Genomic DNA, 24,796 nt, shown 5'->3' on the forward strand with positions numbered 1-24,796 from the left:
AGAGGCCCAAGCTCTTAAGGCGAGCCAATTGTCAGCACAGGAAATCAACCCAAGGCTATTGGCTGGGGCCAATACAGCAGAGATGGAAACGCAGAGACCTGGGGTCCTTACGGACGTCACTGAACGTTAAATTAACCAACCCTAGAGCCTGCCTTACCTCCTGAACTTCCTGTTACGTGAAATACTAGATTTTATTTTAAGCTGGTTTGAATCTCAGTTGTTTTTGTTGCTATTTCCATCAGATGGTGTACCCTGATACCCTTAACCTGGCAAAGAAGGGCCATTTTGGGGGGCGCCTGGGTGGCTTGGTCAGTTAAGTGTCTGCCTTCAACTCAGGTCATGATCCCAGGGGCCTGGGATTGAGACCCCCACTGGGGGGTGGGGGTGGGGTGGTCTCTGCTCAGCGGGGAGCCTGCTTCCCCCTCTGCCCCTCCTGCACATGTTCTTTCTCTGTCGAATAAAGAAAAATCTTAAAGGAAAAAAAAAGGGCCATTTGGAATTTCCCTCTGCCTGGTTTCTCAGCCACTTTCTACACCCCTTCAACTCCTACTCTTACTTCCAACCATGCTCATCTTTGTGAAGTTCTCCTTTCCTCCTTTTACTCGGAATACCCTTCCAACACCCAGAGACCTGGGAAACTCCTACTCACCCCTTAGAACCTTGTTCAAAGGTCACTTCATCTATAAAGCTTCTGGTACCCCTGAACTTACTAAAAGCCTCCCTCTGGGGGTGCCTGGGTGGCTAAGAGGGTTAAGCCTCTGCCTTCAGTTCATGTCATGATCTCAGGGTCCTGGGATCAAGTTCCACATCCAGTTCTCTGCTCGGTGGGGAGCCTGCTTCCCTCTCTCTCTCTCTGCCTGCCTACTTATGATCAAATAAATAAATAAAATCTTAAAAAAAAAATGGGGTGCCTGGGTGGCTCAGTGGATTGAGGCCTCTGCCTTTGCTCCGGTCATGATCCCAGGGTCCTGGGATTGAGCCCCACATTGAGCTCTCTGCTCATCGGGGAGCCTGCTGCCCCCCGCCCCTGCCTGTCTGCCTACTTGTGATTTCTGCTGTCAAATAAATAAATAAAATCTTTATAAATAAATAAATAAAAGCCTCCCTCTCTGGACCCTGCTATCAGCTAGAGGGTACTCACTGTCTAAGTATTCAACACTCTCGGTCCCTGGGAAGGTAGCAGTTTTGTCATACGACGAATATATTAGCTGATGAATAGGCGACTTCCATTTGTCCCCACCCTTCACTTCAGAGTCTTTGTCCAAAGTCTGTCTCATAGAGGGACGCCTGGCTGGCTTAGTCAGGAGAGCATGTGACTCTTAATCTTGTGGCTGTGGGTCCAGGCACCATGTAGGGAGGGTATAGAGATTACTTAGAAATAAAATCTTAAAAAAAAAAAAAAAAAAGAAAAAGAAAAAAGAAAAAAGGCTATGCCTCACAGAGAGCTGGATTCAAAGCAAATTACAGGCCACAGACCAGCCTGCTAACCACAATTGCAAATCTTGCAGTGATGTTGGGAAACTATTAGAATTTGGCAGTTAGACCAGAAGATTACTGCCACTTCTAAGAACCCACTGTTCTGACTGATGGGGCCCTTATTTTTCCCGTAAGATCTTCACTTGATTCCCTACTGTGTGTCAGGCAATAGGCCAGGCACTATGGTTATAACCAAGAACGAGACAGACTGCCTGCCCGTCTTAATCTTATGTTCTTTAGAGCAAGGGAGGCAGTAAACACATTCAAGTATACTATATAATTTCGTATAGGAATAAGTATTATGTAGAAACAAAGTAGGATAAAGGCAATGGGAATGAAATTCCAAATGTGGTTACAGAACGATCATTTTCTAGAAAAGATCCTGAGTGACACAGAGAATGTGCTGAGGGGAAGGAACCAGTCTCCCTACTCAGTACGGTGGGCCCTCCTGCAGCCACGGTGCTATTGTGGGACTGTCCCACTGGTCACAGTTGACTGAACCGTGCGTAGACAGCTGACCCTAAAGAGGCCCATGAGATTCCTCCTGGGAATCTGGACATGGAATGCTAGTTATCTAACTGGGAATGTAGGATAAGAGAGAATTCGGCTTTAGTGCTGGGGCAGTTGCTGGCCAAGTACAGAGAGAAAGAGAAAGCCGGCCTGCAGAGGGAAGATGAGTGGAGTGGACCCAGCTGAAGGTTAGAGACTGTGGTCTCAGAGGGACAGAAGTGAGCTTCTTGGGTCCCAGCAGGTTGGCAGGTACAGATTTCATCTCTTGAAAGGTCTAGCTGGAAGTCCTCCTGTTTGGATCTCTGAGAGTCCTAACTCTCTCTTCCTTTTGCAGTTCAAGTTAGTTTAGGGGGAGGGGAGCCTGCGTGGCATCTGCCTTCAGCTCAGGTTAGATCTCTGGGTCCTGGGATCAAGGCCTGTGTTGGGCTTCTAGCTCAGCGGGGTGCTGCTTCTCCCTCTCCCTCTGCCCCACCCCCTGCTCCTTCTCTCTCTCAAATAAATAAATAAATATATATATATATATTTTAAAGTTAGTCTGTTTCTATGCTTTGCAAACAAGACTGTCCTTTCTAAGAATGAAAATACTGGTGGTGATGATGGTAATAGATAACATTGGTTAAGTGCCAGGCAGTTTTTTTTTTTTTTTTTTTTAAGATTTTATTTATCTGTTTGACAGAGGGAAAGATCAAAAGTAGGCAGAGAGGCAGGTAGGCAGAAAGAGAAGCAGGCTCCCTGCTGAGCAGATAGCCCAAAGCGGGGCTCGATGCCAGCACCCTGGGATCAGGACCTGAGCTGAAGGAAGATGCTTAACGACTGAGCTCAGGCTCCCCTAGTGCCAGGCAGTTTTAAGAACTTTCCATATAGCATCTATTTTTATCCTTACAACTCTTTGAGAAAGGAAAACTTACCAGCCCCATTTTACAGATGAGGAAACTGAGGGACAGAAATCACATGGTGAGTAGGTGGTAGAACTGGCTTTTGGATCTAGTAATTGGCCTCCATGGCCTTTACCACTTCACTATGCTCTCAGAAGCACAGGGTGACGGACTTGAGGTTATTTCCAATGTGTGGAGTCCCTCACACACACCCACAATACTGGGCAACCCCCCCCCCATCTGAAGACACATGCCACTTGTAGACAGCTCCCTCCAACTGAGGAAGTGGCAGCAGCTTTACCAACTCATGAGCCAGTTTCTTGTAACTGTGCTTTGTGTTGTAGAAGCAGAGGCTCTGATGTCACTCTGCAGTTAAGAGTTGAACTTGACCCCGGGTTGTCCTAAGTCTGAGTTTAAATCCTTGTTTTGCCTCACATTACCACCTCGGGACAGTTCATTAACTCCTCTGAGCCTCAGTTTCCCTACTTATAACACAAATAAGAATATCTCTCTTACAGAGTTGTGGAAACTAAATGGGGATGGGCGACCGTGTTTCTCACTTGGAGGCTGGCTGCCACATGGGGAAACTCTACAGAAGCCCCAGTAGGGTCTTTTAAAAAAATTGTTATTTGGAGCACCTGGGTGGCTCAGTGGGTTAAAGCCTCTGCCTTCAGCTCAGGTCATGATCCCAGGGTCCTGGGATGGAGCCCTGCATCAAGCTCTCTGCTCAGCAGGGAGCCTGCTTCCTCCTCTCTCTCTGCCTATTTGTGACCTCTGTCTGTCAAATAAATAAATAAAATCTTTTAAAAAATTGTTATTTTATTTATTCTTTTCCCAGTACGGTCTTTATACACAGCCATCATCTTCCTTCCATTTCTATTTACCCCAGTATGAACATCTACTTCAGGGGTGGGTGCCTGGCTGGCTCAGCTGGAAGAGCATGTGACTCTTGACCTTGGGGTTGTAAATTTGAGCCTCATTTGGGGCATAGAAATCACTTAAATAAATAAATAAAAAGAACATCTTATTTCAGAAACCTGTAGATGAAGACTTACAAAAATGGGCAGAAGGAAGAGGTAGACATGAAGAAAAAGGTGTGAAAGAGGCAGGGTGAAGGTCTCCAGCCCAAGGACAAGTCCTAGAGAACTGAGGCGAGAAAGGGATGACCTTTAGAGAAGGAGAGACAGGACGCCCCCGTGCAAGGCCAAAGAGCAGTAGAAAACGCAGTGCTCACCCTCGTCAGACGGTCACTTCTCCTCTCCCACGCCCCAGAGGGTCTGCCACCCAGTTCAGCCCTGCATGCACCAGCCACCCTGCCCTGCTCCACATCCCAATAGGCCCCGAGAACCGAGATCCAATGTCCAGGAAGCTGCCACACTGTTAAAAGCCGACCTGCATCCCCTCAACACTCACATGCTGACACCCTAACCCCCAGGACCTCAGGACATGACTGGATGTGGAGACAGGACCCCTAAAGTCGGGGTTAAGTTACAGCTAGGCCACCAGGATGGGCCTCACTCCAACCTGACCCACGTCCCTTTAAGGGGAGATGTGAACACCCAGAGAGACCCCGTGAGGTCCCAGAGAGGTGGCCGTGGGCAAGCCAAGGAGAGAGACTTCTGGGAAGCCCCACCTGCTGACACCTTGACCTTGGACTTCCAGACTCCAGAACTGTGAGAAAACCATTTTCTGTTGTTTAAGGCACTTGTCTGGCAGCCTGAGCCAAGTGTGAACCTGCCCCTAACCGGCGCCATGTTAACGTGCCGTCCAGACCAGACATGAGATGAGAAGAGGCCATAGAAGCAGCGGGTGTGCACTCGGAGACTGTTTCCACTCGGGGTTCCTTCCACGAGCTTCCCTCTGAAGGCGGTTTCCAGGCCCGCCCAGGTTCCTAGGGCCGTCTCCACTCTCCTGCACATCTTCTCTCTAGCTGGAAAGCACCTTCTGTATTCGCTCCCGCACTTCCCTCATTCCCAAGGACACCATCATCTCGGCTACAGGGGGTCCCTGCTAAGAATGAAAAGAGAAAACATGGCCTCATTGCCTTAAACTGCTGAATGAGCGAATACCCAGGGAACCCCAGTGTTGCTGCCTGCACCCCAAGGGGCACAGTTAGCCTTCTACTGTCTTTACTTTCTGCGGCTGAGGCTGACTCCCAGGAGCCCGTGCTCTTGGCCCCCCCCACCCCCCGCTCCCCGGCCGTCAATGGCTAGCTCCAGGCAGGCCGGGAGTGGGTTTCATTCACTGCTGTGCCCACTGTACCCGACATGGTGCTTGCGCACAGTGGGCACTCCATACATACTATCTGCTGAATGACTGAAGGGGACGATCCTGCGCCATTTGTCTTTGTACCCCCAGATCAGAGCTTACTGCCGGCCAGTGAATGCCAGCTGAATGGATGAATGGGGAGCTCCAGGGAACCATCCGGCCCATCTGCCCACTTACCAGCTGCCCGCTGAGGGCCACTCGGAGGACCCGCATCACAGTACTGTGTTTGGTCCCTTCCAGGCCTTCGGATACCTTCTTCAGTTTGCTATTCAGCATGTCCTGAGTAAAGCTTGTATCGGGTCCTTCTAAAAGCCTAGAAGAGAGGGGCGCCTGGCTGGCTCAGTTGGAAGAGCATGCTATTCTTGACCTCAGGGTTGTGAGTTCAAGCCCCATGCGGGGTGCAGAGATTACTAAAAAAATAAATAGGGGCGCTTAGGTGGCTCAGTTGGTTAAACGTCTGACTCCTGATCTCAACTCAGGTCTTGATCTTGGGGTTGTGAGTTCAAGTCCCACATGGGGCTCTACCCTGGGCATGGAGCCTACTTAAAAATAATAATAGTAATAAATAAATAAGTAAGCAAATAAATATATAAACTTAAAAAAAAAAAAGCCAACAAAAGACTAGAAAAGAGCCAGTCTATGGGGGCCTGCATGGGCCAGTGGCCAGTACATGAGAGGGAGGATTTCAGAAGATTAACAGTCAGCTGGGACTCTTCAGGCCTGTATTCAAGCCTGCTTGGGGGCGAAGGGAGGGAAGGAAGATCTATTATCCTCATCCCCATCCAAGCTGAGGAAGACAAACAACCAAGGGACCACATTCACAGATAATCCAAGCTCAATATAGGAAAACTCCATAATAAGAAATTTACTAATTTCTACCTCAATGTTAAGTGATCTCTATGCCTGTTTTCTCATCTGTAAAGTGGCTGCACCTCACAGGGTGCTGGTAGGGCTAAGTTAAAACTTGTCAGGAACTAAGTACATTCACTGCCTGAATAGACAGTAAGTACTCCAAAGTATTTGATCTTGTATTTCATTAAAAGATGAAGTAGCTGACATTTTTCTGTCCAAGAGCTGAGGGACCTTGCAAGAGAATCTTCAAAACAACAACAAAACGAACTTAAGAACAGGTTAGACACAGGGTGGAAGAAGGAAGCTCTCTGGGAAATTACCTGAAATGCAGTGGAAGGAGGAGTCCTGGGGATGAGGGGGAGGGGTGAATCGCACAGAAGTGCAGGAGGAAAGATAGCAGGAGACCCCAGCCCCCTACCACCACTGCCACCAACTTGCTTACACACATTTTCTCCCTTCCTTCCTTCCTTTTTAATTTTTAGGGCAGCAACCATGCCCCCTTGCCTCCATTCTGGGACACGGTAAGACTTAGGCCTATCAGACCTGCACATCCATACTGGCCTTTATGAACTCCGCAGTGAAGTCACAGATGCCACCTTCCTGGTGGCCAGGAACAGCACCTCATGCAGCTGCACGAAGAGATAGGTGACCCCAGCCTGCATGCGCTTCCAGAAGGCCTTGTACTCGGCAGGCTGCTGCACTTGGACGTGATGAAGTAGGCCACGGTGAAAGTTCCCAAAGCAGGAAAAGGTCATGGTGTCCGCTGCTGGGGGCCACCGAGGACAGGGCTCCGTGTTAGCCGGCCTGGTGCCCCCTTCTTACTACAACCATTCTTTGCACACAGCTTGAGGCACTTCAGACCCAAAATGCAAGAGGCCAGCCACCTCGGTCCACTTTCCTGAGATCCAGCTGAGATCCTCTCTCACTCATGCGCTCGAGTTTCAAGAGACTCCCCAGGCACTCAGAACTGCACTTGCCAAAAAAGAACACTCATAACGACTCCGAGCTGGAGCAAAGGACAGGGGCAGGGTGGGGTGGGTCTGTTCGCCGGTGCCGTGCCAGTTTCCTCTGGCTACTACGGGGACTCCAAACTGGAAATGCTGCACAGGAGCTGGGGCTGGAGAGCTTTGCTGGCGCGGATGATCCACGAGGCCGACTATGATGCCGCCTGCGCACGTCGGGATCCAGGGAGCCCCCTTCCAGGGCCAGGCTTCGTGAAGAGGGCTGCATTCAGCAGGAACGTGAAGAGACTGCCGCTGCGGACTGACAGATTCCGTCCCTAACTCTAGTATTTGAGCAACTGAGTTCCAACGGGACGCCAGAGTAACCATCCTTACCGCATTATTAACTGGGCCACGTGAGAACTGTTCCTTCCAAAATCCGGGAGACAAAACATGGAAAACATAAAACGTAGCGTGGGAAAAAACAGGTATTCTCCTCCACGTCACTGTGGGGAAGCAGGCTGCCAAGGAGCTGGTTTAAGAGTGACAGGTCCCAGGTGGCCAACAATGGCAGCTCTGGACACGTGAGAGCTGGCTCAGAGCTGGGCGTGGACACAGAAGGGACATCGAGAAATCTGGCAGCTCTGGAATGCTTGGGTATTGGTTTTCCTGCCTTGAGTGGGAGCCTCAGACTGTCTCTGAAGCCTAACCCTGTGGCAGGGATGGGGAGTTAAGGCAATGGTCCTGGTGAATTAGAACTTAGAGCCCCTATGGTGGAATGCCCTAAATTAAAGGAGTATTAATAATAATGGCTCTTGGGAATTAATCCTGGAGATACACTTGCAAACCTGCTTAATGATGTCTATATGTGGCTATTCACTGCAGCATTGTTTTTAACAGCAAAATCTGGAAGCAGTCCAAATGTCTATCAGCAGGAAATGAGTTAAATAAATCATGGTAATGTGGTTTCATAACGGGATTGGTGTAGCTGCAGAAAACAATCAGAATGCTCTCTAAGCACTGAGCAGAACCACAAGTACCTTTTTTTTTTTTTTGACAGACAGAGATCACAGGTAGGCAGAGAGGCAGGCAGAGAGAGAGAGGAGGAAGCAGGCTCCCCACTGAGCAGAGAGCCTGATGTCGGGCTCCATCCCAGGACCCTGGGATCATGACTTGAGCCGAAGGCAGAGGCTTTAACCCACTGAGCCACCCAGGTGCCCCTGATCCACAAGTATCTTAAGTGAAAAAGACAACAAACCAGAAACACACCAAAGTGTTACCATATTTTTGTGTAAAAAAGAAGGATCCTTGGGGCGCCTGGGTGGCTCAGTTGGTTAAGCGGCCGCCTTTGGCTCAGGTCATAATTCTAGAGTCCTGGGATCAAGCCCCGCATCAGGCTCCCTGCTTAGCAGAGAGCCTGTTTCTCTCTCTCTCCCTCTGCCGGTCGCTCTGCTTGCTTGTGCTCTCTGTCTCTCTGTCAAATAAATAAATAAACTCTTTAAAAAAAAAAAAAAGAAGGCTCCTTTAGATTTAACTAGGAATAGTAGTAGGTATGGACAGAGGGTTCTGGAACTAGGTGGGTGGGGATCAAGGATAAAAATGGGTTTCCCTGGGGCGCCTGGGTGGCTCAGTGGGTTAAGCCACTGCCTTCAGCTCGGGTCATGATCTCAGGGTCCTGGGATCGAGTCCCATGTCGGGCTCTCTGCTCAGCAGGGGGCCTGCTTCACTTCCTCTCTCTCTGCCTGCTTCTCTGCCTACTTGTGATCTCTGTCTGTCAAATAAATAAATAAAATCTTTAAAAAAAAAAAAAAATGGGTTTCCCAATTATTTACCTTTTTTATACTTTCTAGGCTTTAGACCCAGGTTTGAGAGATCTGAATGTGTTCCTAACCAAAATATTACATCTAAAATTTAAGAACTTCTAAGAATGGAGTCATATACCCGTATGGTTGAATACTCTGACATTACGCAAAGGAAACTGCTAACGGTGGTGCGTTTCTGTCGGGGGCAAGAGGACAGACAACACATTTTTTGCTAATAGACCTTCTTGCACCATTTGTATGTTACTGTAATTTTTGGCCGCATGCTTATTTTCTTATCACTTCTCAATGTGTATTATAACAATATTTTTAGGTTTCCGGGAATCAGGTGCTTTCCAAGCACTTTGCAGAGAAACATAAGGCCTTGTAGGCCCAGCCTACAAGGTTTGGGTTTGAATTCCTGCTCCTCCAACTTACTATTATTTTAGACAAGTTACTTAGCCTCTCTGCGTCTTGATTTTCTCATCTATAAAATGGGGATAACATTTTAACCTGCTCCTTCATTAGGTTGTTGTGAATTTAAGTGTGTATACACACACACACACACACACACAGCCCTCGCATGAATCTATGTACCTAATGTACAGAACGTATAAAACAGCCCACTGAGGGCATGTGCACAAGCAAACACTTATTACCTACTTTAATCTCTGCAATTAAGGCGGAAGGAGATAAGTAAAGAGGACACTGTGGGTTTTGCTGCCCACCATCCGTCTGCCTTCCTCCTGATAGCCCAAATCTTGGGGAATCGCCTGGCTCCCATTCTCAGCCCATGTGCCCTGGCTGGGGGTCCATTTAGAACCCAGGAGAAGGATAAGCTAACCTGCACTGACTGGTACGTTACGCTCTCCAGGCTTTAATGACTGGTTCGGAGACAGGACAACAAGGCTAACCAGGCTCCATCGGAGCTCATCGCAAGACACGGCTGAGGCTCTGTGGTGTTGGCGCAGATACGAGAGGCTACTAATGCTCCCTTCCAGCGTTTCTCCTTTTCACAGGCAGAGACAAAATTTTTTGCCAGCCTCATGGCTGCCAAGTTAAAAAAAATCGACACTTTCCAAACTCCCCTGTGGCTTGCTATGGCTGCCAAGACAGGCGTTCTAGTTAGCAGGATACGGGCGGAAATGAACGTGTAACCCGTAAGTCAGGTCTGGAAGGGGAAGGAATGTCCTGTCCTTCCCTTGTCCTCCTTCTTGTTCTGGTTTCATTGTGGATGATCTGTGAGCCACCATGTACTGCGTAGACCAGAGCAAAATCTAGGGACAGCAAGACCCTTGAGACATGGGAAAAGCTCTCCAGCCTCGGATGGCCACTTCCACATGGGTCAGCTCTGTCCCCTCTGTCGTCTGATAGAGTCCCACCCTCCACCCACCCAGCACAGACTCCCTGCAGAGGAAGGAGCCAGCATGGAGAAGTGTGGAACAGAAGGTCAAAGGGGCAGAGAGAAAAAGTAGGTCTTGATGACACAGTTTTGGCTCCTGCATGAGGCTCGGCTTAAGTCAGCTTTGGTTGTACTTCTGTTCCTGTCGCGGTAAGGACTGTAATGTCATCTCTACCTTGGAGACGAGGAAATGGGAGCTCAAAGAGGTGTGGTAAGTTGGCCACAGCGACGCCGTGTGGGCAGGAGAATAACCGGGTACGTGGCGGTACTGGGAGGGAAGCCACGGGGACCCACTCCCAAAGCCCAAACATGCCGCCCCTTTCGGGGAGGGTCTGGGGTCCTCTGGGGAAGCCTCTCTTCCATACAGACCCAATCAGCTCTGTCCAGACCCTCTTGCCAGCCATGGAGGCTGGTGCGGGGACCTCACAGTCAGCCCTGGGAGAAGGGTCCTGGGAGAGGGAGGGAAGTCGGATGCAGAGCCTTGGGCTTGGCCTGTAGGAACTCACCCCAGCACACGCTTGGCAATCACATCCACCTTCTCTGAGAGGGCGCCCAGCTGTGCTCGGCCCACTGCAGGGCGAGTCCACAGGTAGGAGTATGCTGGCGAGACCAGATCCTGCAGGCGGCAAATGTGACCCTGGGTCGGGGGTAAGAGGCAGTCACTGGGAGCGCTGTGGACAGGGCTCCAACGCACCGGGACAGGCAGTGACGGGGCACCAGCCACTCCCTCAATCTCCTGCGACTCCTCAACGCCACACCTGTCTCAGCAGGATGATCCTTTCCATGTAGGCTGGGGCCAGGACCTCCCTGTCCTGAATCTGGTCCCCGAACGTCTCCTCCACCAGGGCCTGCAGCTTCCCCACCAGCTGGCGCCTCTGGGTCTCGCTGCTCACCAGCCGACAGAGGTGCAGCCTGTAAGAGAGGCCAAGGGACTGTCCTGACTCTGGCATCACCAGCCCCAAACCCTCTCCCCGCAGGGGAGCTTGTGGGGGGTGGAAGCATGACACATTATGTGAGCTGCCCATCCCACACCCTGGAAACAATATACAGGAAAGGGATCTAGCCAAAGTCTGCAGCAGCCTGAGAGTCCCAAGCAACCCTGAGAGATATCCTGTTTTTATTGTTTCTAAAATAGGAGCTAACATTTTAAACAAGGAAGAGATCACATAAAAATAGAGATTTCTGGCCTCTCTCAGGAAATTTGAAGATCTGGCTGCAAAGGGCCCGCCTTCCTCACGCTTCAGTGCTAGCATGGAGTGGAGAAGGCCCAGCTCACAGGCACAGAACACTCCAGTCTGCCCAGCCCTCTGCTCTCCAGGGCCTCTCCTGGCGGCCACCCTCCCCTATGCTGCTGGCCTGGCCTCTACAGACACCTGAGTTTACAAGACAGACTCTGCCGGTGTTGCCTCCTGGCACAGCTCTAAGCAGGGGGCTCTGGCACAAAAAGGCAGAGGTCAAGAATACGGATTTGGAGGATTCAAAGCCAGGGGACAGTTTGGAGGACAGATCTGCTTCAATCCAACGTTCAGAGTTAAAACGTTCAGGTTTTCTTATCAGTTCGAATGTTCACCTTTCTAGAATTCTCCTGCCTTGTTCCCTCTCTGGAAGCAGCAAAGCCTCCAAGCAGGCACTGTGAGTCCTCAGTCCCCTTGCTAAGCTGCCCTCACCCTGCCCCCAGCAATGTCAGAGGGACCTGAGGGCCAATCTGCAGGCACTTCGCCCTGGTCCCTGGCGCGGAAGGTGGGCAGCAGCGGTGGGGATCTCCTGGGCTCTGGAACCGGCCAGGCCTACGGATGAGACCAGCCCTGTGAGATGTCTGCAGCAAGTTACACGCACGCTCAGAGCCTCAGGATACTCGCCAATCACATGGGGATGATGGGGGGTGGGGGGCCTCCATCACAGGGCACTGTGCAGATTAAATGAGGGACCATCTGTAAAGCACAGAGCTCAAGGCCACTGGAGGTGGGCAGGGAGTCGGAACAGAGGCTCCCGCGTGTCAGTGGTGGAAGGAGGAGACCCTCTGGGAAGCTATCTAGAGCATACAACTCTCCGAAAAACAGAACGGTTTTCTTACAAAGGAATTAATACCACATGCTGAAACTGTTCCTAAGACTGCCTTAGCAGCAAGATGAGACAGTGGAAAGCAAGCAATTAAGGGACCCTAGTGGCCAAGCTTGAGATAACACTCATCCGGTCCAGGGCCCGGGAGGCAGAAGTGCTAACAGATGGTCTTTACTGTTACTACTCCCACTGCACCTCTAGGACTGCTGTGACAGCTATTACTGCCTTTACTACTAGCACTGACATAATCACAGCAGTGGCTTGATGCTAGAAACATCTAAACGTGACAGCTTTACCTGCATTAGACCCACAGCCATCGGTTCCAACACTGCATCTCCTCCCTGATTCATACTGAGCAAAGCCCACCTCTACCTTCCTCTGGCTGCCCTCATGCTCCGGGGGGGGGGGGGGGGGGGGACTAGAATGGGTCACCAGCTATCTCCCCCATCCTGTCTCCATTTCCCTGAGATACTGCTTCCCCTATAATCAGGTAGCGTACAAGTTACATTCGCTCCGGAATGCCCCACTCGAGAGAAGCCTGCTGTTTACTGTGTGAACATGGGCTAGTCATGGGACTGCCCTAGGTCTCAGTTTCTGCATCTGCAAAATAGAGCTTAGTTGGGCAACCGACCTCAGAAGTCCAACGGTAGAAATAAATGAAGTAACATCCTTAAAACACCTGCAGTCCATGTGAATTCCCTGGGCTCACACAAGTAAAGCACTGAGAAGCCTGTTTCCAAACCAGTGCTCAGGAGAGGGCACTGAGTCCCTTGTCTCTTAAGTACACCTCTGTCCGCTGGCTTTATCACTGAGGCCCTTAGACGGATATGTCAACAGTGATCTGAACCGTAACTGGGTTTAGAAGTTTGAGTGAAGAACTACGTGAAATGTACAACAGGTGCCGCGAGACAGTGCTCATTCACCGCTGGCTGAGGGAGATGGGGGGTGATTCCAAGATGAAGATCCCCCTTCTCCAGGCCGTGGTTAACAGAATCCAGGCCCGGGATGGGCAGGACAATAGCAATAACAAAAACAGCACCTACCACGTACTGAACACTTTCTATGTGCCAGAGGCTGCGCAAGGACTTTGACGCAACACTTAATTTTATTGAACTCTCAAGACAATTGCACAAGGTGGGTCCTGTTATCAGCCCCATGTTCAAGAAGAGGAAAGAGAGGGAGCTTAGGTGACTTACAAACTTTGTGTCAGGTCACAGAATGTTAGACACCTGAGCCCACAGTCAAATCAGGTCCATGTGACTCCAAAGCCTGCTAGACCCTCTGCCCCGGGCCCATCATCATCGAGAAAGCCCTTTCCCACCAGCCGCCCCCCACCACAGGTTCCCCACTCACCTGTTGAATTCGGGAAGCTTCTCCAGGTCCAACAGGGCTGAGTGGCAGGTGACTCGGGTCAGGTCAAACTGTGTTATCAACTCCGGCAAGGTCCTGCCCATCTGGTTCTCTGCAAGCAGACATGCCCAGCCTCAGCCCCCTGCCTCTCCTTTCAGTCACAAGGAAGGCTGGGTGAGCACCTTCTGGGCTCCCCACTGCATTCCAACTGAAGGGATTTACCTTCTAGCTCTTTTTTAGATCAAGGGCTCGAATGAGCTCTCATTTGCAGAAAGGATTCTGTCACTCAGAAAGAAACAAGTTTGAAAACAATCAGGCTAAATGACCCTCACTGCCCCCAAAGATGCGAGCCGCAGGAACAGCAGTGCCTGGAGACTGTGATTCCACTGCTCTGGGATGCAGTCTGAGCATCAGTGCACTTTACAGGCTTCCCAGGAGACTCCCAAGCATAGGCAGGGTTGAGAACTACTTTGCTGGGAGCCCCTCCTCCTGAGCAGCAGCCCCGCCCCATACAGTCGGTGGGCAGTGTGGTCAGGCCCGGCCCTCAAGGGGGCCTCTGCCATGTCCCTTACAGGCTGTGTGACTTTAGTAAACGTCTCTGAGCCGCTCAATTCTCTTAGAAATAGCAGTGATAATACATACCTCCCAAGGATATTTCAAGGAGCAAACCAGGTAACAGCAGAATGAACAGTAAGCAGACTACCACTGCCACATTTTTCAGAAACCCCCTCCACAAAGAGGTCACCCTAATTTGCTGTTGCTTTAACCTTTGCGTTCTAAGTCTTGGGCCAAATAAAGGCTCAGCTGGAGTAAACTAGGGTCATAGTAAGCTTCGTAATACTACTGGAACTTATACTTGCCACAGTGGTAGTAATATAATTGTCATCATCGTAAGATCTGTAATTTTCGGGGGCCTGGGTGGCTCAGTTGGTTGAGTGGCTGCCTGCAGCTCAGGTCATGATCCCAGGGTCCTGGGATTGAGCCCTGCCTTGGGCTCCCTGCTCAGTGGGGAGTCTGCTTCTCCCTCCCCCTCTCCCCCTCCTCCTGGCTCATGCTGTCTCTCTAATAAATAAATAAAATCTTTAAAAAAAAAAAAAAGGAAAAAAAAGATCTGTAATTTTCATGCTTACTGCATGGCAGACACTTGGCTGGCTGCCTTGTACTCATGAACTCAGTGCATCCTAACCCTCTGAGGGAGTCCCTTATCCCCATTTTACAGATGAAGCAGGCGAGGCTCAAGACTATAGCTCCTTAAGAGCAGGGGTTACATCTATCTTGTTCGCTATTGTAGCCCCAGCATTTAACACAATTTCTGGTTCAATAAACACAAGAATGAACTTGGGCAGGCTGCAGGTGGCAGCAGCCAGGGCTGAAGACCAGGCAGGCCTGAACCAAAGACCCCCCCGCTCCTCGCTGCTGGAATCTCCCAGGGGTGGGTACCTGCAAACCCCGAGCCACAGTTGGTGATGATATCAAGCAAGGCATCAGGCAGGAAGTCGGCGGCCGCGAAATGCTCCAAGAAAATGTCCCCCTGCCTCTTGGACAGCTTGCTGCCATCCCTGTTGAGCAGCAGGGGCAGGTGGGCAAAGCGAGGAGGCTGCCAGCCCAGGGCCTGGTAGAGAAGCAGATGCTTGGAGGTGGAGACCAGCCACTCGGACCCACGCAGCACGTGGCTGATGCCCATGTGGTGGTCGTCCACCACGCAGGCCAGATGATACGTGGGGAAGCCATCGCTTTTCAGGATGACTGGGTCCCCCTCCACATTTGCCACCTCATGCCGATTCCAGCCGTACACCAGGTCCTGGAAGGCTGGCGCTTCCCCCTCCAGGCGGAAGCGGATCGCAGGTTTGGGGCCTTGGGCTAGCTTCTGGGCCACCTGCCCCTGGCTCAGGTTCCGGCACCTGTTGTCATACCTGTCAGGAAGCAGAGTAGCACAGTAGCTCAGGGTACCAAAGACACAGGTGAGTTCTGTCTTCATCTCTGATAGTTAGATAAGCTTGGCAAGTCCTTTACTTCTCTAGCCTTCTTTCCAGTCTCGAACAGGCATAAGAAGAGGGCTATGGCGGAAAACCGAGTGAGATAACAGCACAGCAGACACTTACGCCCACCTGCCAACCTGTCCCTCTTCTTCGTTAGCGAGGAAATGGAGAAATGCAGAGTCCCAGGGGCGGAATCATTGCTGGTGTAGCCGATCGTGCAATCTCTTTCCCCCATGCCAGCCGCTGGGCCAGGCAAGACCACTATATTCACTGAGACTCAAGTAAAAGTCTGCTTGGGGGAAGGGGAGGTTAGGGTCCTCGGAAAGGAGTGAAAGCCACAAGAGGAAAACCCCCTTTTTTATTCCCTGCTTTCTGCTTCTGTGCTCTTTAGCTGTTGTCCTATGAGGAGAGACGCTTGGGGCTACTGAAGCCCCGTACAACAGATAGGGGGTGGGGCAGGGGAGGCCGGGAGGAGCCAAAATGCAGCCCTGATGTCTTGAAGCTGCTGGTTTTATCCTTGAGTCTCTCACCTCCAGACTTTTTTTTTTGGGGGGGGGGGTGCAAAAAGTGGTCTTATTAAAGCACAGGGATAGGACTCATGGTCAGAAAGAGCTGTTGCCTCACCTCCAGATTTCTGCAAAAGAAGTGGCAAATGTCTGTCAGTTATGCCCTGGCTACTCCAAGTATGGTCTGTGGACTCCCAGAAGCAGCCCCACCAAGGAGCCTGTCCGAAATGCAGCATCCTGGGCCCCATCCCAGACCTGGTGGATCCGAGTCTGCGTGTTGACTAGATCCCCAGGTGAGCTGTCTGCACATTAAAGTATGAGAAACTCTGGCTTGTCCCTTTTTTTTTCTTTATTTTTTTAAGTAAACTCTACCCCCGGGATGGGGCTTAAACTCATGACCCTGAGATCAAGAGTCGAGTGCTCCACCAACCAAGCCAGCCCGGTGCCCCTGGTTTGTCCCTTTTCCACAGGGCATTCCATTACTTGCTCCCCAAAGCATCCTTTTTTTAAAAAAAAAATTATTTATTTATTTGACAGACAGAGATCACAAGTAGGCAGAGAGGCAGGCAGACAGAGAGAGAGGAGGAAGCAGGCTCCCTGCAGAGCAAAGAACCTGATGCGGGGCTTGATCCCAGGACCCTGGGATCATGACCTGAGCCGAAGGCAGAGGCTTTAACTCACTGAGCAACCCAGGCGCCCCTCCCCAAAGCATCCTGATAGAAAATGTAAAGCTTGAAAACACACTCCTAACACAGCGCTAAGTGTTCAATCGGTAAACGGCTGCATGAACTCCATGGCAGAACTTGACCATGATTTTAAAAGAGAACCTTCTGCCAACGGACAAGCAGACTGTTTATAATAAAAGAGCAATGCTGCGATGAGGGGCACGTGGGTGGCTCAAGTTTGATATCAAGTTTGTGACTTCAAGCCCCACAGTGCGTGTGGAGCCTTGGCTCAGTCAGGAGAATGTATGTCTCCTGATCTGGAGGTTATGAGTTTAAGCCCCATTTTGGGTATAGAAATTATTTAAATAAACTTAAAACAAGTTTTTAAAATTCTTTAAAAATAGGGGTGCCTGGGTGGCTTGGCCAGTCAAGCATCTGACTCTCAATTTTAGCTCAGGTCTTGGTTTCAGGAGCACGAGATAAAGCCCCATATTGGGCTCTGTGATCAGCGTGCAGTCTGCTTGGGTTTCTCTCTCTCTCTCTGCCCCTCCACCCACCCTCTCTGCATGCGCATGCCCATGCATTCTCTCTCGCAAACAAAAATAATAAAAAGATAAATAAAAATAAAATTATTTAAAACCAACCAAATAAATAAATAAATAAGTGACTAGAACGCAGGTGTCCTGCTGCCACTGCTGATAGGAATCAAGGTGGTCAAGGGCCACAGGGACAGTGTCTATCAAAGCTCCAAACTGGCCCAGGAGTTCCGCATTTGGGAAGGTCTCCAACAAATGCTCCGCATGTGCACACAACGATGTATGTCCCCGTGATCCACCCCAGCTCTTCTGTTAGAACTACAGATTAAAAATGGCAGAAAGATTCCCTAGTAAGAAACTGGTTAAGGGCAGGTACCTCTGTACAGCGGAATATTGCCCAAACCAAAGAAAAAGCCTATGGGCCAGCGCAGACTGGGTCTCCTCGAGATGGTTAAGTGGGAACGGGAAGTTGCCCAGTCTGCATATTGTGTGCTGCATTGGAACGTGGGGAGAAGAGAAACAATACACATTTCTCAGGGTCTATGTGGAGCATCTCTGGAGGAGACTTAAGAAACTTCTAACAGCCATTTGTCTATGGCAAGAGCAACTGAGTGGCCAGAATCAGGGTTCAGAAAGATCTCTGCATCTGTATCTCTCTGGACCTGAAAACATTTTGCAATGACACGTTAGTATTGCCCGAGAGCTAATGTGGCAGGCAGCTCTGTCACAGCCTCCGTGAGCCCCATCTCCAGGGTCTCTGTCCCTGCGGCATCCCCTCGTCTGGAGTGCAGGATGGACCTATGGCTGCCTTCTTATGAACAGAATGCAGCAGAAGTGATGAGATGTCACTTCCTTGATTTGGTTACGAAAAGACTCTAGCTTCTGTCTTGCTTGCTTTCTTTTGCTTTCCGTCTGACTCACTCGAAGAGAAGCCAGCTGCTGTGCCAGGAGCTGCCCTGTGCATGGCAAGGAGCTGGCATCTCCTGGCAACAGCTAGCGCAGCCCGAGGTCTGCCAACAGCCTCACGAGAGACACAGAAGCAGATCCTCCGCAAGCCAAGCGTGGAGAAAACCGCAAACCTGGCCCGAACCTTGACTGGAGCTTTGCAAAAGACCCTGAGCCGAGGGAGCTGGCTAGGCTGAGCCCAGGCTCCTGACCCACACAGGCCATGCAGTGACCACAGTCTGGGGGTGATCTGTTATGCAGCAACAGCCCAGGGACATACACAACTTTGGGCAAGAAACCTTGAGAGGATGGGATTCTCACCGGGGCGTCTGGTGGTTCCTTAGAGCCTCCTTCTTCAGGAGCTCCAGCCGCTGCGGTGAACAGAAGCAGGGGTAAGCGGCGCCGGACTCCAGCAGCGCTTCTGTGGCCCGGGCGTATAGCTCGAGACGCTGGGACTGCTGGTAGGGCCCAACAGGACCTCCCCGGCGGGGACTCTCATCAGGCGGGATGCCTGTGACAGCAAGAGACCATGATCACCATATACTAATAATGGGGGCACCAGGGTGGCTCAGTCATTAAGCGTCTGCCTTCGGCTCAAGTCATGATCCCAGGGTCCTGGGATCGAGCCCCACATCGGGCTCCTTGCTTGGCGGGAAGCTTGCTTTTCCCTCTCCCACTCTCCCTGCTTGTGTTCCCTCTCTTGCTGTCTCTCTCTGTCGAATAAATAAATAAAAAGCTTTAAAAAATGAATAATAATAATGAAGATGCTTGCAGCACTGGCTCCTGGGCACTGTCTGATGTGCTGCAGGCATACAGGAAAGCTTGTGATCCTCAGGGCAATCCTCGAGGTCATTACTATTGCTTGCGATTTTCCTGGTACAGATAAGCTGAGAGATAAGAGAGGCTAAGGGTTCAAGGTCGTGGGGCCGACAGATGAGGAGTCACGGAGGCACCTCTGCAGTCCATGCTCTTGACTGCACTTCCTTTCCATCCATCAGTCCCCAGGGCGCGGGAGGGCAGCCCAGGCCTGGAACAGCCCTCAGGAGAAGGAAGCATGGGTTGGGGCACAACCCGGCAGGCCCCAGTTGGACCCCTGGTTCTGCGTCTGAGAAGCTGTGCAGAGGGATCCTGAAGATGTGGGACCCCCTTCGTGGCCTAATCATAACATGTTCAGCACTTGGAAAGCCCCAGGGCTTAAGAGTGGTTCTACTAGGGGAACTGGAAATGTATGTTCAGGTTAAAAACTAGTAAGTAAACGTACACAGCAGTTCCATTCATTGGACTCAAAAAAGTGGGGCGCCCAAGTGGCTCAGTGACACGTCCGACTCTCGATTTCAGCTCAGGTCATGATTTCAGGGTCATGAGACTGAACCCCGAGTTGGGCTCTGTGCTCAGCAGGGAACCTGCTTGAGATTCTCTTTCTCCCTCTGCCTCTCCCCTTGCTCTCTCTCTAAATCTTTAAAAAAAAAAAAAGTCGAAAAAGTGGAAATAATCCAAATGCCCAACCACTGACGAACAGAAGGTGGTATTTTCATGCCATGAATATTATTTGGTCACAAAGAGGAATGAAGTAGTGACATGTGCTATAGCACCGAACCCCCTCTGCTAAGGAAAAGCCAGTCACTAAAAGTATGTATTATCTGGTTTCATCTACCTGAGAGTGTCCACAATAGGCAAATTGCACAGACAGAAAATAGATTAGCGACTGCCAGGGGCTGAAAGGAAGCAGGAATAGGAGTGACTGCTAATAGGGCAGGATTTTGTTTTGGGAGGATGGAAGTGCTCTGAAATTGGATATTGGTGATGGCTGGCATACCACAGCGAATATACGGAAAAAACCACCGATTTGTACACTTTGAAATGGTGGATTTCCCAGCAGGTGAATTATATGTCAATTACAAAATAGTAACAATAATTTAAAAACCCCACAGAAAGCAAAAACAAAAACAAACCAAAAAACAAAAAACACAGAGTGACTCCTGAAGCAGGAAGCTCTAGAAATCAGCCACTCCCTCTGCCTCACCACAAGGCTAGGGGGTGGTGTGGGGGAGCTCTGCTGAGGCACTGCAGGCCACGCTCACGAAACTGTGCCACACCAGGGGCTCAGAGGGTGGGACCTGTTCATCACTGTACTGCTTGTGTCTAGTACAGCACCTGACGGGTCGCAGGCGCACCCTGAAATCCAAGTTTTCATCCTGGTCTGCCTGGTGCTACCTGGTTTGGCTCTGGCCAACCCGTCTTCACATGTGCAGTCCCTCTGCTCCTCTCACTGTGCTTGGGCCACACCGGCATCTTCGGCATCTTCGCCGCTCCTCTAACACACCCTACAGCAGGGCCTTCCTATCTGCTCTGCCCTCTTGTTTTGAACAGTCTTCGCCCAGGTAACCACATGGCTGGCCCTTCACTGTGCAATCTCGTGCTTTCAGGTCATCTCCTCCGAGAAGACCACCCTGACTGAGACAGCACCCTTCCCTGCCAGTTCCCCAACCTATTACCCTTGTCTCCACAGCACTCATCAACACTTAATGTCACGGTGAGGAGAAATTAATCTGTTCATCGGTCCTCCCCTATTTACTGGGCACTGGTCTCTGTTCAGGGCTGGAACAGGACCCTCATTATAGTAAGTGATCTTCGTGAATGAATTCCTTTATTCAAGTAATTGGTTTTTTAAAAAAAAAGATGTTATTTATTCATTTGAGAGAGAGAGAAAGCATAAGCAGGGGAGGGAGGCAGAGGCAGAGGGAGAGGGAGAAGCAGACGCCCCGGGTGAGCTGGGAGCCTGACATGGGGCTCAATCCCCAGGCCCCAGGATCATGACCTGAGCTGGAGGCAGATGCCTACCCATCTGAGCCACCCAGACACTCCTATTCAACTAATCCTGATTAAGCATCTACTATAACATTCTATGACAGAAGGTACAAAGGAAATCGGTGACTGCCCTTTGAGAACCCAAAGTCTCGTTAATAGTTTAACTGAGAATAAGATACACATCTCATAAAAGTCTTGGTATTTTTCCTTGTGAAGCTTAACTGGTTATACCTGCCCTGACAGACAGACGACTGTTGACCCAGGGAACATACACTCCTCCTTGTCCTCCTGGTGTCTAGGAGGCCTCTGGATTAAATGTCCCCTAAGACTGATTTTAGAGGCTGCACACATTTTGTTTGGCTCACACAATGTGGTTTTTTAAAAAAAGAAAAATCTGGGCTCAAGTTTAACAATAGGAAGTATTCATTTAAAAAAAAAAAAGTAATAAAAACCTGGTTTTGGGGCGCCTGGGTGGCTCAGTGGGTTAAGCCGCTGCCTTCGGCTCGGGTCATGATCTCAGAGTCCTGGGATCGAGTCCCGCATCGGGCTCTCTGCTCAGCAGAGAGCCTGCTTCCCTCTCTCTCTCTGCCTGCCTCTCCATCTACTTGTGATTTCTCTCTGTCAAATAAATAAATAAAATCTTTAAAAAAAAAAAAAAAAAAAAAAAAAAAAAAAAAAAAAAAAACCTGGTTTTCTGGCTCCTCTGGGAAGTGAGAAGATTGAACGAACTGGGCCAGCATTCCCACACGGGAACAGGGGGCGGGAGCTTTCTCCTGCTCACTACAGGCCGCGCCTCTCCAGCTCCATCTTATGCTTGGCCTGTGTTTCCTGTCGGCTCCCAGCAGGACCTGAAATCCTGAGGTAAGAACAGGAACCCCAGAACAGCCTCGGAGCTTTTCCTCAGGGAGCTTCAGCATGTTTTAGGGAGGCACATGCCACCCGAGGCAGCACAAATGTACCCATCTCTCCAGGAAGTCCTCATTCTCCATCTTGGGCCCCATGAGAAGACCTACAGGCTCCTCTCCCTGCTCCCTCTTCCCCTTTGGAGGAGGGTCCTTCCCCAGCCTGCCTCACCTGCCCACTCCAGCATGTCCTCAATATTCTCCACTGCCCCAGGCACAAGGCGGGTCTGATCCGTGTCCTCCAGCCTAAGGATGAAACTCCCCTGGTGCTTCTTGGCAAAAATATAGTTGTACAAGGCAGTGCGGAGGCCACCCAGGTGCAAAAAGCCTGAGAAAAGAAGAGAACAGCTCAGACAAGAGAGGGAAGATGAACTGACTAGCAAGCCCCGCTTGGAACAGGATGTCCCAGGGATATCAAAGCTCAAAAAACAGCTACCCCATCCCATCTTTCTAACCAGGACCGAGTCAGATGGCCACAGAGGACAGGAGTGGTCCACTCGCTTAGCCCCTCATTCTGGAAGTAGCAGACACGTCTTACAGCGTGTGATGTTGTAAAGACTCCAACTCTCCCCAGCTGCACCCTCTGTTCTATTTTGAGATTTGCTTCAAGGCCAAGTTTTACACAAATGAGGACAAGCAGAGGATTATCCACGGAAACCATATCACATGCGCACTTAATGTGTGCAAATTCAACAATGTGCTTGGGTTAAAAAAAAATTAATTACAAACTGAAGATGTCATACAATTACATTTTGCATATACTTTGATTTTCATCTGAAGTTTGACCTCAAGCAATAAGCAAAAGTAATAGTTGATTCCACTGTATTTCTCTTCACCTAAGTTCAAACTCCTAAGATTTTACCTTTCCATCATTCCTGGCTGAAAGATTCACATTAAGCATTTTGCCATTTCCCCTTATCCTGTCTTCTCTTGTCCAGGCCACAGCCCCGTCTCCACGATGAGCTTCTCTGCATTTACAGGAACAGGAGGCAGCACAGGACATGAAGGCCTCTTCTGTAGTCAGGTAAACTCCCATTCAACACTGATTATGTGTGACTTTCTGCTAGTTATCGCAAAGCTACCACAAAAATCAGTGGTCCCCAAGATGGAAGATGGGGGTTCGGTAATTGAAAGAAAGACCTCTTAAATCAAATAAATGTGGATTTAAATTCTGCATCCATTTATTGGTTGCTATCCCTTGGGCACTCTACTTCACTGGTCTGAGCTTAGTCTCATCTGTTAGAGATTAAAAACAAAAAATGGAAACCTCCTTTACACAGCTGTTGGGAGACCTAAATATTGATCGAAGCACAGCTTTCCATTAATTTCAGCAATAAGTGGTCTCAGTTGCTTGATAATTCTTTTATCTGTCTGTAGTCAACAGCCTTTTCCGTATGCAAATCAGCAAGGAAAATGAGAACTATAATAGAGAATATTGTTTATTAAGCTCTAGGAGTACCAGTCCTTGCGAAGTGCCTCAGCTGCATTAGCGCAAACCCATGAGACAGGTACCATCACTAGCCGTGTTTGACAGAGGGTAAAGCTCAGAAGCTCAGAAAGGATATGCAATTTGCCCATGTCACACAGCTGAGAAGTGGCAAAACCAGCAATCTGGACCCGACAATCCCAGCCTTTGGCACCCAGCTACTGAGTGCTCTGCAAAGAAGGGGGCAGACCAATGCTGGTCTGCAAACTGTTGCCAGTTCACAACCACGAAGGGAAACGGAGAATAAACGTTTAGAAACTTAATAGCAATCTGACAGAGTAACTTTGTATCGGTGAACCCAATAAACATAGGCTCACATTTTGTAGGCTTTTAATAATTCTCCTCTTACTCATTTATATTGGTTCTATGAAAATACTGATCCATAATCGTTGGGGAGTTCAGAACCAGTCCTGTCACAATGGTTTGAGAAGCCCACTCTGCACCCGACTGCCTGCAGTGAAAGATCCTGTCACTCTGTGTAGCTGGGGTCTTGTCACACAGGGAAGCCTTACATGCGGACGCTAAGGTCCAGAATGAGAGGCACGCTCCGTGTTGAGAGGGCAGGTGGCGGGCTCCTTGAGGAAAAAAAACCGGGGGAACTAGCGGGGAGGCCCTAACAAGATCTCCACTAGGGTAAACAATGAGCCCCCCGCCTCACTCTCTGGCTTGCTGAGCACCAACACCACTAACCACAGGGCCTTGCACCTGCAGCTTCCTCTTTCCTCCTGCAGGCTTCTGGGCGGCTAGCTTGTCTTTGGGTTCTCAGCCCAAATGCTACGTCCTCAACAAGGCCTTTCTGAGCTTCCTACCTAGCCGTCGGGCCCCTACCCTGCTTCATTTCTCACATGGCCCATGCGATTGTCTAAAGGCAGTTCCTTTTGCACGTGGTTTGTCGCGGCCACTCCCGTGTAGGCTTCTTGAGAACCGGAGCCGTGCGTGCCCGACGACCACTGTATGCCAAGGCCTGGGACCGTACCTAGTACACGGTCTGTATTCGATACGCATTTACTGAGTACGCGGATGAGAGACCTAAAGGGATGGCACACAAAGAACTTCCTGGCTGTATGAGTAATTTACGCTCGTGGACCTGCTTCTGCCTCTGTCAAATGGGGTCTCGCTGCACCCCCACCCCCACCCCGGTCAGACTCCACCGGAAGGGATTCGTCCGGGAACATTCAGGGGGCGGGCACGGGACGGGGGACATCGACCTGCAGCGTCACGTCCGCCAAGGTTACCTGTGGGACTAGGGGCGAACCGCACTCGCACCACAGCCCCGGGATCAGTGCCCAGGCTGGCCTCGCGCCGTCCCGTGGGCCGGCCCGAGGCCGCAGGGTGCCTCGCCGACTGCAGCAACCTCTTCAGGAGCACCGCCATGTGGGATGGAAGCGCACACGTGGGCTTCCCCGTGCATCACTTCCGGGGCCTCTCCCAGCCA

At 50.4% G+C, this 24,796-nt stretch overlaps 1 protein-coding gene across 5 annotated transcripts; it reads right to left on the reverse strand.

Moving 5' to 3' along the window:
• Nucleotides 1–3,662: 3,662 nt before the first annotated feature.
• On the reverse strand, nt 3,663–24,788 carry EARS2 (glutamyl-tRNA synthetase 2, mitochondrial). Of its 5 annotated transcripts, none has more exons than XM_013048894.2 (9): nt 24,597–24,788; nt 22,048–22,203; nt 18,487–18,676; nt 14,975–15,447; nt 13,538–13,646; nt 10,882–11,035; nt 10,630–10,760; nt 5,307–5,442; nt 3,663–4,868 (listed from the first exon to the last, which is right to left on the reverse strand). In XM_013048894.2, the coding sequence occupies exons 1-9, from the start codon at nt 24,733–24,735 to the stop codon at nt 4,788–4,790; spliced, it is 1,569 nt and encodes a 522-aa protein (XP_012904348.1). In that variant the 5' UTR covers nt 24,736–24,788; the 3' UTR covers nt 3,663–4,787. The 5 variants fall into 5 exon arrangements, with proteins under 5 accessions (XP_012904348.1, XP_004778389.1, XP_004778390.1 ...); XM_004778332.3 differs by having other exon boundaries at nt 3,663–4,871; nt 24,597–24,786; XM_004778333.3 differs by lacking the exon at nt 24,597–24,788 and adding an exon at nt 22,738–24,560 and having other exon boundaries at nt 3,663–4,871.
• Between the last annotated feature and the right edge of the window lie 8 nt (nt 24,789–24,796).

The sequence above is a fragment of the Mustela putorius genome, unplaced genomic scaffold (genome assembly GCF_011764305.1).
Source record: "Mustela putorius furo isolate JIRA1106 unplaced genomic scaffold, ASM1176430v1.1 tig00004041_pilon_pilon_pilon, whole genome shotgun sequence".
Taxonomy (NCBI): Eukaryota; Metazoa; Chordata; class Mammalia; order Carnivora; family Mustelidae; genus Mustela; species Mustela putorius.